The sequence below is a fragment of the Theobroma umbraticum genome, unplaced genomic scaffold, assembly GCF_002168275.2.
Source record: "Theobroma umbraticum cultivar Fairchild unplaced genomic scaffold, ASM216827v3 scaffold_44.0, whole genome shotgun sequence".
NCBI lineage: Eukaryota > Viridiplantae > Streptophyta > Magnoliopsida > Malvales > Malvaceae > Theobroma > Theobroma umbraticum.
In genome coordinates, this window is record NW_018397255.1 from 9,194,989 (window position 1) to 9,207,080 (window position 12,092).

At 36.7% G+C, this 12,092-nt stretch overlaps 2 protein-coding genes across 3 annotated transcripts in view; both read right to left on the reverse strand.

The window, feature by feature from the left end:
• The window catches only part of LOC110409761 (aspartic proteinase A1-like), a 6,585-nt gene extending 1,286 nt beyond the window's left edge, over positions 1-5,299 (reverse strand). The window contains exons 1-12 of one of the 2 annotated variants that reach the window (XM_021419220.2): positions 5,117-5,299; positions 3,843-4,219; positions 3,552-3,612; positions 2,495-2,589; positions 2,298-2,410; positions 1,964-2,132; positions 1,829-1,868; positions 1,649-1,713; positions 834-947; positions 519-583; positions 256-412; positions 66-185 (exon numbers count right to left, since the gene is read on the reverse strand). In XM_021419220.2, the coding sequence (XP_021274895.1) occupies positions 66-185; positions 256-412; positions 519-583; positions 834-947; positions 1,649-1,713; positions 1,829-1,868; positions 1,964-2,132; positions 2,298-2,410; positions 2,495-2,589; positions 3,552-3,612; positions 3,843-4,214 (1,371 nt within the window). In that variant the 5' untranslated portion in view covers positions 4,215-4,219; positions 5,117-5,299. Of the gene's footprint in view, positions 1-65; positions 186-255; positions 413-518; positions 584-833; positions 948-1,648; positions 1,714-1,828; positions 1,869-1,963; positions 2,133-2,297; positions 2,411-2,494; positions 2,590-3,551; positions 3,613-3,842; positions 4,223-5,116 lie in introns of both variants that reach the window. The other variant, XM_021419219.2, reaches the window with a different exon arrangement.
• A 2,124-nt stretch (positions 5,300-7,423) lies between these two features.
• On the reverse strand, positions 7,424-10,479 carry LOC110409760 (putative WRKY transcription factor 31). The gene is made up of 5 exons (XM_021419218.2): positions 9,899-10,479; positions 9,687-9,794; positions 9,050-9,598; positions 8,810-8,923; positions 7,424-8,432 (listed from the first exon to the last, which is right to left on the reverse strand). Exons 1-5 carry the CDS (start codon positions 10,319-10,321, stop codon positions 7,719-7,721), a joined length of 1,908 nt encoding a protein of 635 aa, XP_021274893.1. The 5' UTR covers positions 10,322-10,479; the 3' UTR covers positions 7,424-7,718.
• Positions 10,480-12,092: the final 1,613 nt, after the last annotated feature.

Below are 12,092 nucleotides of genomic sequence, written 5' to 3' on the forward strand. Positions count from 1 at the left end.
TGAATTGCATGAAAAACCAAAATTATCAACCATATGAAACCAAAATGCTTTTGACAGAACTATACCTCCTCAGGTGCCAGGTCAAAAACTTTACCACCAATAGTAAATGAAACACCGGGCATGGAAGAAAGACTGCTACAGTCAACTACTGATTCTCCATTTGGACTGGGCAGTCTTTCACAAAGCTGCAGTTACAACAGCAGAATAAGCATACAGTAAGGCAATTTTCCAAGATGCATAAGAATGATAATTCACCTCATTCACATAATCCAAGATCTGATCTTCTGTCTCATTTCTCCTGAGCTTATTTTGCATCCAGACCACAGCCATCTCACAAGCAGTACACATAGCATCATGGACACCATCAGAAGATTTGGCCATGATCTCATCTGCTACACTCTCAATTCGTGCACTGTACAGATATTAATTGATTAAATTTTAGATGTCAGAAGATATATCTTTGTAGTTGTACCACATTTTTAACAGTAATAGCAATAAGAAGGCAGGTTAAATCTGACCTGACACCTCGAGTCCCATCAAAAGTACAGAAACCAATTTGAGAGCAGATCTTTTGTGGTTGTGTCTGTAAAACACCGATAATCAAAGCAGCTATCAGTAGCTTGCAAGGAGTTACAAGGTGAAGAACTGTGCAAAGAATAAAATTGATCTATAGAATGTATCTTATTTCTGAGCAGTTTGATTAACTCAATCTCAAAGGTTTTTGCATTGGTTGCAAAGGATAGACAGTAGGGGGGAAAAGTTTCATTTCTCTTCAAGAGAAGGGTGTGATCTGCACAAAATTACAAAAGCGAAAGAAAGGAGAAACAACTCACCTCAGACACCAGCAGTTCCAGTATCGTTTTCCCATATTGTGAAACCATGGTCTTGCATTCTTGGCTAACAACACCAGAAGCCCCAATGGCATGATTAATTTGAGTAATGATAGTCTGCAAATGTGGAAATGATATTATTATATCAATTAAAATCTGCTACTTTTGTACCACCACACAATAGCAAAATTATAGCAAGGTAAAGCTATGTCCAAGCAATAGAAGATGAATTTCAAAAAGATAACACGTTCAAATGGTAAGACAGGTGTAAGTTGATTGTTTTGGATCACTTTCTAGCAAACATCTGATGTATCAAAATTTGCATAGATACATCAAAAGATAGAAAGGACAAGGCTAATGCAGGGAGTTCAAAGCCTGCAGGTTGCTTTGCTAAGATAGGCCCATTTTGAATAAAACAGAAGATTCTTTTTTTTTTTTTTTTGCTCTTTTGGATAAGGGGAGGGGAGTGGTGGGTGAAGGAGGAGGAAAATGGTCGTCTATTTCTAGAAAAATACCTAAATGTGCCAAATTCACCCAAAATAAAACCATTGGCAACTCTATATCATACAGGTAGGAGGACCCTGTACCCACATATTGCTGAGGCAAAGCCTTTCAGCATCACTGTAAAACTGCTCCAGAAAGGAAACAATAGAGAGCTTCAAGAGATCAAGCAATGCATAGAAATCATATATGAGCTATTTATTTTTCCAGAGGCAGTGTTGTCGAATCGTATCTAGTTCATACACTCAGATTACTTTGGAATTTCTCCTCCATTACAAGAAAAAGATTAGAAAAATTGAAAAGTGATTGTCCTTTACCGTGGGGCCTGCCAGCAAAGAAGTTCCAGAATCAGCAATTGCTGCACAACCACTGGAACAGAATCCTGAAAAAAGGTATGTTCATGTCTCAATACCATAGGCAACAAATTGGCAAAACCAATTGAGGTTTGATGTATTTGTCCACATAAGAAAGATTTAAAACAAGTTATGTGTGGGTACCAGTTGTTGCACCTCCAACCAGAACATCACCCATATCAAACTGCAAGTAGGCAAAACAGACAAACAAATCAGAACAGAAGTGAAGTTATGTCAACCATTGTAGAAACCGGCTGTATAACCAATTGCATCTCCAACCTGCCAGTAGCCTTTTTGAGTCACTGGAACATATGTGTGCTCTCCTTTATAATGATTAGAATCAATTCCGCCAAACACAATTTCTCCTCCTTCTTCACCTTCAATTTTGCGGTTCAACCAAAATGAAAAAACTGGTTCCTTAACAAGGCCTTGATTAACCATATTGTACCTACAAGTATTGCAGGTATATTGATTTAAAAAAATTATAGGAAACAGAAAAACCAATTTCAACCATAGACAATGTTATTTGCAGACAATGAGCAATTTGAAGTGGTTATCCTGAAAGTAATTCCTATTTCCTATTATGTTGAAGGCATAGACACAAAAGATTTACCAGACAGGCACAGCACCCCCAACTGAGATCTCTTGAAATCCAAGGCCAAATATGCCATCAAACTTGGCAGCCAAGAATGTGATGCCAGGCTCTCTGGTTGCCTCGATAAAATCCTGGCATTAGTGGAATTAATAAAGGGAATTCTAAAAAGGGTACCAAATTAAAGACCACCACAGTGAATATAGCACTTGGACTACCTGATTATTCACAACAAGATCACCGACTTTGACAGCATCCTGGCTAAAAAAACCTGAAATTGCTCCTGTTCCATATTGGATTGCAGCAGACGTCCCTGCAAAAAAATGAAACAGCAACTATTGTAAGAGTCAAGACGTGTTAGGTGGTTCGGGAATAGATGATTTTAAAACTCTGTTTCTGGTGTTTCTAAAAGTTAATTCACTAACAGATGCTCTAAATAATGACTTAAGGATGGATTGAACACTATTTCCATGCTTTCATACTTGGAACTCGTCTTGTAGGTTTCTTTTAGCCATAAGTCTATTTTATTCATATAGAACAGGCATATATCAGTCATGGGAAAATGACCATGAAGTTTTCATTAATGTGCATACGAATCAATATTACATGCAATATATAAGGTTACAGGCAAACAAAAATTGCTTATGAGTTTGCTCAAAAAGCACTTTGATTTAAATACTTGTAATTTTATTTTACAAGAGTTGAAAAAAAATTACAACTAATTAACTTAGCTTAGGAACAAAAGTGCTGAGCGTGTTATATTAAGCGTGTGAACAAAGCTGATTGAAATTTAGAAAACAAATCTGAAGAGCTTTAACTAGATAGCAAATTTTATAAGAGCTTTAACTGGTCAACCATAATATTTCTTACATTTACTCATAATACTTGCTAATTTTAATATTTGCATAAATCTTCTGAATCTAATTGCAACTTCTTAATCAGGAAATGTAAGAAATTTTTTCTGAGATTTTAGGTCTTTAATTATGATTATCTAGTTCAAGTTTGAACTCATATACAAGCTTGGAGTATGCTATAAACCACTTATAAGATGAGATCAAACTCATAACAAAATTCAAAGTTCCGAAATGATCTTCAGCTCATACTATTTTAATAAATTATTTGAGAACAACTTGAGATTTTCTTAACTAACCAAACTCAGTCTCAAATGTTTAAGCTCAATAAGAATTCCAACTTCATAAAAGTTTAAATAAATAAGTTCAAGCAGATATTGCCTGAATAATCCCATTTGCAGGCCTCCAGTGTAGATAAACATACCATTCTTTTGGTAGGTACTAGACTGACTGGACTTGTACTTGGAGTGAAAATAACAAGCAACCTGCATCCAAATGCAAAACCGTAAATATTCTTACTTTCAACATCTCCCATCTGGTACTCTTCTGCATCTCAAAATAGAGGTTAATGGGTTTTAAAGATATTTTCACACTTGTTTGGGTTAGGGTTTAGGATTTAGGGCACACAATAAAATTTGGTGAATTAAGATAGAAAGAAAGGCTCACTCCCACCCAAAAAATATATAAACAAAGAAGAACAAGATTTGGAACTTACAGAGAAATAGCACTTTGAAGAAGGGACCCAAAGATTGGAACTTCCTGTGTCAAATATCACAGTGAACGTCTGTGAAGGTGTGCCGATTCCAATCTCTCCAAAATACTGAGCATCCATGTAGTTCTTTAGTGCAACAATTTCAGAGTCATCAGAAGCCCCAAGATTTCCTTGGAGATGACACTTCCTTAAAGGAGTCCTTGACAGTTTCCCTTCCTTAGAGTCAATGTCTCCAGCAACCCTGTTGATTTGATCAAGTTTCTTCTTTATCAATCCAATTCTGACCATTCCTTCATTTGGCACAGAAAATACTACAGGAGACAGAAGGAGCACAAGGAGAAGTGCAACCCGAATGGCATTGAATTTGGTACCCATCTATGCTGCTGCAAAGCAAAAATTCAACTATTTTTAATGTAGATATAACTCACAAAAGCCAGCTGAAGCTACATAACACGATAAACCTTATTCTCAGCTGATGAGAAAATTTTTGTAAGTTAGAATCTAAGGATTCGTTTGAATCTCTTAAATGTTTTGATTCCAAGGTGCAGGTTAGATTGTGCTCAGTGAAGCTTTCAATCTCAAAAGTGAAACTATTTGTGTGACCTTTACCTATAAATAATCATAAGCATTTAGGTTGAGTGGTTCATCTAAAACTCCATTTAAATGTCACTTTTGCTACTTACATTTTGCTCCTCAAAGCGAGAAGTAAAAATAGCGTTTGCATACAAAAGCAAACACTACTAACATTTTGAGGAATTAAACATTAAAAATTGAACTTCTGCCAATAAGCAAATCCATGATTTTTCCCTTATAAGAAACAACATACTTGAAAAGCTGTTACATCCTAACTATTTGCTAATTTTTTCATCAAAATTAATTTTTCTTTTTATTCTTTATTTTGACTTTTTAGCAATCCTTAAGAAAGACACAAACAAATTAACAAAAGCAACAACTAAACAGAGCTGAAATATTTCCCTTCTCCATTTCCCCTTAAGTCAACAACTAAAACATAACATACAAGGAAAAGTCACAGCCTTAACATTTGCTCATTTGTCTCTCAGATTACATAAAGAAAGAGAAAACTAAAAGTATATCATGCGATCCTTCTTCTTTTTCAAAATTCCTCTTCGTTTCCACACTTTCCAGACAATCAAACAGAAACATTACAAAGTTTACTAACAACTCTGAAATTTCTAGAAAATAATTAGCATATGATTTTCTAAAAGATAATCTAAGCGAAAAAATATATATTATATATAGTTCGAAAAATAACATACCAGGAAAATCGATGCTAAAAAGAGAGACAGAAAGGGGGAAAACGAAGAGAAGGAGACAAAGACTGAGTCTCAAGATCAAAAGAAATCGGAGCAAGGAATAATAGAATCTTTGTTTTATCTTCAAGGAGTACGTATTTTCTTCGTCTCAACCGCTAATCTGACGCAGAGTTCTTCAATCGAACGGTATTAAATGTTTCTGCTTTTTAATTCAAAAAAAATATGTTTCTGCTTTTCAGTAGACCCCACTTAGAACGACGTGGCTGTTCATTGTTGGTTGCATAGGGGTAGACGAGTTAACACTGCTACTGGTCGCTGCTCAACTACCGGTCCACTGAAAGAGACTTAATCGAACTGAGAATTTCACCCGCTGATCTTTTTTCTATCGGTGATTGATGTGATTTTGGGATGAATCTCAGGCTCAAGCTGCCTGCGGCCCTAGCACCCAACCCAACATTTTGTTGGGTTTTGGACACCTCTTACTTTTTGTATGGGCCCAATAAATATCAGCTCCGATTAAAATGGCAATCAAATTATTTTATTATTTATTTCTTTTTTTATATTCTATTATGTTTTTTTGTTTTGAGGTTTCTGCCTGTGGTTTCTTGCCTTTGATGTGGTTCTCATGCTTTGGAAGGCAAGGTTGGGATGATGATGAGGGTTTTTAATCTTGTTGATGCTACCTCCTACTAGTACTTCATGTTACGGGGATGTGTTTTTCTCCTCTGCTACTTATTGTTTGCTCTCGAGTTTTTGTGATGATGATCTACTGCAGTGATGGAGTTTGAGAGGTTGATGTAGGAGTCTCTAGTGATCTTCTAAAATTTGACACTTGGGAGGTCTCAACAGTGTCAAGGTTGGGGTTGTGGCTCTTGGTTTCATCCCTGTGCTGTCTCTGAAGCATTTTATTCGAATCTTCCACCTCGTTTGGTATTGTGGAGTTTGATCTTGTTAATCGTCTATTGTGTGCCACTTTAGTTTGGACCTAGCACCACTTTTGTTGGTTAGACTTCTTGTAATGCCTCCCTGTTTATAAACGTCTGTAACTTCTCCTTTGCTTTGTTTTCATTAGCCACTAATTTTTGTGAGTGGCAGCTGTAAGGTTCTTGTACAAGTTCTCTTCTCAAACCGGGTTTTAGTGCCATGAGAGTTTTTGACCAACTAGACTAGAGACTTCACATGGGATCTTGATTTTGAGGTCAATAAAATCAATTTTCAAAAAATAATTAAAGAAAGTTTTATTAATGTGTTTAAAAGATTCCAAATTATAACCATAATTATACCAAAAAACCCAAACATAGTTAAAATTTAAATACAATATCAATCGAGGCCACTAACCGTACATAAGAGCTGAATCTACCAACTGATCACAAAGTTTGGTACAATCTGGATGCTCTAAAATGGAGTCTAATCTCCAAACTCTCCTACTTTCGGTTTTTTTTTTTACCTTTAAAACTTACCTAAACTTTTCTTCTCCTCTAACTGAAAGTAAATTATCCATTTAATCATTTAATTTTTTGAAAATTTTTATTTTGATTATTGACTAAGCCTCTCGACTTGCTTATACAGAAGGACTACGACGCTGCTCCTCCTAGAAGAAATGACTTTGGGAACAAAGAGGCCAACCATGAATATGATGAAATGCATATGCATGCAAAACGCGTGAATCAACCATGGTCATTGAAACGCCAAGTATGTCTCTCGTTTTTCTTCCCTTTTTAACAAACCTAGCGGCCATGAAATATATATTCTATTCTTTTTCCCGGTCCCCTTTGATAGAGCAATAGAAATCTTATTTGCCAAACAAAAAAGGGTAAAATGAAAACCATGACTTTGACGATGGAGAAATAAGAGCTAGCCCTTCGTATAGGTAACTTGCTCGTGACGTTCAATCTCGAGGCAAATGCACCGATAACCATATTCTCTTTTAAAGACTTTGATTTCGAACGTGAATGGGCGTCATCTCCAGCAAGTCTTTTTCTATCTGCTATAAAACCCCAAGTGGCCTAAGAAATAGAACATCATCGAAACGTGACAAGCAAAAAGCTCTGTTGGTCTTTTGTTTTACGTGTCAAACAAACCCCGCCTTTATTTTAAACACTTGGAGACGGATTTCTTGACTTCTTTTCTTCCAATACCATCCAATACACGTAACCCCAAGAACGAATTAAATTGAACGTTGCCTTCTTTTCTCTTCATGAGTTTGTCTTCATCTAAAGAAAAGATACAAACAGCAATTGAGAACAAACAACTGGATAGAAAGTTGAACACCCATCCTTTCATTTCCGGATCCATACGAGCAATAATAAGTACTACTAAGTAGTAATAATATAATCAGTGTTTGTTCTTCCCTTTCTCTTTAAATCTCTTTTTTAATCTTTTTCTTGACTTTACATTGACATACAAGTTGGAACAAAGTTATTCAGCTAACAAAAGAATACCCAAAATCTGATGGTTTACTTCTACCCCATCCTCAAAAAGCAAAATAGCTAGACATATGTATAATTTGCAGTTTTTCCCTGATCAAAAAGAAAGGAATAAAAGAAAAAAGTGCCCTTCTTCCTCCAAAAAAATAAAGAACAGAAGGTTATGATCTTAATTTCTTCTAATTTGCAGCAAAACTGGAATTGCTGATTTTATTGTTGCCATTGCTGTTGCTGTTGCTAGTAGTGGTGACATTGCCACTGCTGTTGGTGGCAGATGTGAAGTTGGTGGCATTATTATTAGGAACGTTGTTGGGGTGAGAACTCCCAATAATAGAGGTGATTGCTGCTGCTAGAGCTGCGGTGAAGTTAGGGTCAGCTGCAATGGCAGCAGTGGCTGCGCTTACAGTATCAGCCAGTGAATTTTGCTGGCCCTGTGGGAGTTGCTGACCCGATTGAGGCTGTTCCATATCCTGAGACATCTGGAGACCAGAAAATTTGGATTGGTTGTAAAGTGCCTGACCAAAAATTTGAGGCAGCAATGCAGCTGGGGAGTTGGCAAGATTGTGCGGTGGATTTGGAAATGGGACCTGGAATTGTCCTGGTAGCCTTGGGAATTGTAAAGGGCTTGGGGTCTGTGTTAGGTCCAAGGTGACGGTGGGGAATGGGGCTGAAGCTGATATCGTAGCCATGCTAGAGGAGCATGGCAGGAGAGTTCTTGTGAGGAAATTCGAGTTCATTAATCCATCAGCACTGGACATGGAACCTGATAGTAGCATTCGTGCTGCCGATGAGGTGGTGGATGCCATTGCCATTGCAGCTGGAGGCAAAGGGTGGTTGTGATTGCCTTCATATGTGGTGATGAGGATTGTTCGATCTTCTGCACATCTTTGTACCTTTAACATTCAGAATATTCAAGTTAATATTAAAAAAAAAAATTAATTTTTTAAAATTGATTATCAAACAAATTTCTCCGATAACGTAATACAAGTCCTCCTGGACTGGTCTCTGTGATATTGATTGAATTTCAATGCATCATTTAAAATTACAAGTACAACAAACTTTTCATGTTTAATATTTAATGCAAAACCTTTAGCAATCCCCTTGAAAGGCACAGGTTACCTGCTCCTTAAGAAAAAACATTGCAAATGAATTTGACGTTTCGAACTAATGTGAAATACCGGTTATACGAATCTTGAAAGTGATGCTAGAATTGGCTAGAAGTCCCAAAAAAGAAAAAAAAAAAGAGTTTGAAGAACAACCATTGGAGTACCTGTTTTCTAACTGGGCAACCAGCAGCCATGGTACATCGATAATATGCTCGAGGACATGGATTTCCCTTGGCCATTTTCTGTCCATACTTTCTCCATTGGCATCCATCAGTGATCTTTTCACAAAAAGAAGAAAGGAAGCATAATCCAATCAATTTTAACTCAGAACAAGACATAAAAACAAAATCATGAATTTTAAAGTCACATAATTCGATTCAATTCAGTTCAATCAAGTCACACACCATAGGCGCCTCTGATCTAGCTCTAACAGAAACTCGTGCCTTCCTCATGGTAGCCTCAGTTTGATCAACATTTTTTGAAGAATTAAATCTTGGAACCTTATTAGCACCCCAACCTTGGGATCCCTGATCCGGGCTATCCTCTCTGCCGGTTCCCCTCCCTTCTTCACTATTTCCACTCTTCCTCAATCCAAATTCCTTGGAAGCTACCTCCGTGTTATTATGAGGCGATCCTGAGCGGTCGTGACTCCTCCCTTCGGACGAAGACAGCGAAGGTTCATCAGCATCAGCTGCAGCAGCAGCGGCTAGACCAAGATCCATAAACTGTCTTGGCACTATTACTCCTCCATTTGGTTTCTTTTGTTCTGATTTTTCCTCCATCATCGGATCTTGTTCTTCAGCTTTTTCAGCTTTTCCATCATGCTGTTGCTGCATCAGGGTGACCAGATGCATCTGTACTGCGTTGTAGTTGCTAGTTACCTGGCTTAACGTCTCCCTTAACCGTTGATTCTCCTCCATCATTCGTTCCAGCTCAGCTTGTAAAACAGCTAGCTGGACAAAAAGCAATGGCACAGTAAAAACATGAATTTAAACACAAACAAAATCGCATAAATTTTCCAATTTTAAATTGAATGGTCACCTCATTTTTAGCTCTTTTAGCTCTTTTATCTTCCATGTTTGAGGATATCCCGTCATCCACTGTTGATTGATCGCTGCTAGTGTTTGTAGTTAACAGATTCAGACCAGTCTGAAAATTAAGGAGAAAAAAATTCAATAATTATTCTAATCCCAAATATACAAATCAAACTAATGAAAAAACTTGCAAAAAGAAATAAAGGGTAATGAGCTCACGTTAACGTTAAGCTCAAGAGCAGTTCGCTCGGTGGAGCCTTTGACGTCGGCATCGGAGGTGTGGATGGGATTGGCATCACCATCATCATCAGCATCAACAAGTTTATTATTCTTTTGTGCGAAAAAGTCCATCTCTCCCATGACCGTGCGTTTATGATCATCGGAGGGAAGAGAAGTGTGTTGATCAAGGGAGCAGTTGAGGTTAACAGGGAACTGAATGGTGGGTGGAGAAGACCTGCTTGCTGTTGTGGCATCCATGAGAGGAGTAGTAGGGAAAAAGACTTTGCTGCTGCGCTTGGAATTCTTGTTGTTAACAATATTGTTGTCTTTAGTTTCTTCAGGGAAAGAATTGAGGACAGTTGGCTTGTGAAGAAAGAAGGAATTGGGATCTAAATCAATGGAGAGTCCACTGCCTTCGGCCATAAATCAAGAGAGAGAGAGATGAGGCGGAGAGAATTCTTTAAACGGTGCAATGGACTCGGCAACAAAAGGGGAGTTGGGACTTTAGAAGAAGACCAAACAGTAGTAAATATACTAGTAAAAACACTAGTGTGTGATTTGTGTTCAATGTTTCTTTTCTTTCTTTCCTTCTTTCTTTTTTTTTATATAGTTTTAGATTAGAAATACCTCTACTCCAATCTAATATTACCTACATTTTCGATTTTCAACTCTCTTTCCTTAATTTTTTTTATCCTATATTTTCAATACTTTTCTTTTTCATAATTTAGTTTAATTTCCTTTAAAGCAAGGCTTGCCTTGTTTTCCCTCATATAACATATCTTATAATATGTAAATTACAATTTTATAATATTAATAAAAAAAATAAAGAAATGTACGAAATAATTATATTTAAATCGATCTTACATTTTTATGGATTCAATAATTTTGTTTTATTTTTCATTATTTACCTTTATTCCTTTGAGGAAACAAAGTTAAGACAAATAGATGAGAATTTTGTGTAATGATTTGTTTTTTTTTTTTTTGAGAAATACTAATCTAAAAAGAAACTAATAAAAGAATATGGTCCCTTTGCTTTCCCCACTTCCACCCAAGAAAACTTAAATTTGTAATTAAAAAAATCATTTTAAAAATGATAAATATTTATTTAATTAGTTGTCTTTCTACCATGGTTTTCAGTTCCTGAATTACTGGGATCAGTGTTATATTAGTAGGCTATTTGTTTTGTTGTTTGTAATTAATGGGTATTGGCAAAATCACAATTCACGTGCAAATCTGGTCAATATTTAGGGAGGAGGCTGCCCCTCCCTCATAGCCGAATCTGACGACTACGCTTCGGTGACGGTAAAAGAGACAGATGGCAAAGAAGTGGAGCCCACGTGATGAAAGACTGGGCCCAAAGCAAGGCCCAAACAGAGGAGAGGAGGGGAAAGTGGTTTGATTTCATTTTCCTTTGTAAAAACTAAAAAAAAAAAAATGAAGAAAAAGAAAAGAAAGTAGAGATTGGAGATTGACGCGTTCTAAAAATTCACCGCCCAGATTGGCCCGGCGCAATGGAAAAAGGTATATGAGTCAACGGTGATTGATGTGGAAAGTGGGAAGGCCCCGATGTATTCTTTTTATGGCTTATTATTAAACCCCGTAGGATTGGCTCGTACTCGGACCGATGCTAACGGGTTGACTCCGTTGGCTTTTCTCATGTGGACCGAATCCCTCCCAGTTGGTTTGTCTAGTCTTAGATTAATGGTCCCACTTTAGACTAACTCTTTCTTTCCATCCATTATTATTTTTGTTTTCAAAAATTATTTGACAACATTTTAATATTATCTTGAATATTTCCATACCGTCCACTTCACCTATTACTTCCGCAAAAAATAAATAATTATGTAAGATTAATAATCATAAATTTCATGTGGACATTCATGTCCACCTCCTCATCCAGTGGCGTCCAATTCAAATTTTGCCATTACATTTTACTGCTTAACCGTACAACTCCAGCAGTGATATTGAAAAAGGAAACTGACAGAAACATTAATCATGGTTTGGAATCACAGATGAAATTAAAATATGAAATCTGGACCTTGATAATTTATAAAGGAATTATAGAATGATGATATCCAATCTAGAAGACGTAACTGTTAACCTTTTGTACTTTGGATCCATTTGGTGTTGGATTGGTTGCATCCATTACAAGTTACAACAGGAAGAAAAATTCAAAAGTTAGTGAAAGTGGGCC

Bases quoted from the DNA above. Each gene is read 5' to 3' on its own strand.
- LOC110409760 (XM_021419218.2), bottom strand. From the start codon at position 10,321: ATGGCCGAAGGCAGTGGACTCTCCATTGATTTAGATCCCAATTCCTTC. The intron at 9,795-9,898 runs GTGAGCTCATTA...CTTAATTTTCAG, and splicing joins CTCTTGAGCTTAACGTTAAC to ACTGGTCTGAATCTGTTAAC. The intron at 8,924-9,049 runs GTGTGTGACTTG...TTTTGTGAAAAG, and splicing joins CTAGATCAGAGGCGCCTATG to ATCACTGATGGATGCCAATG.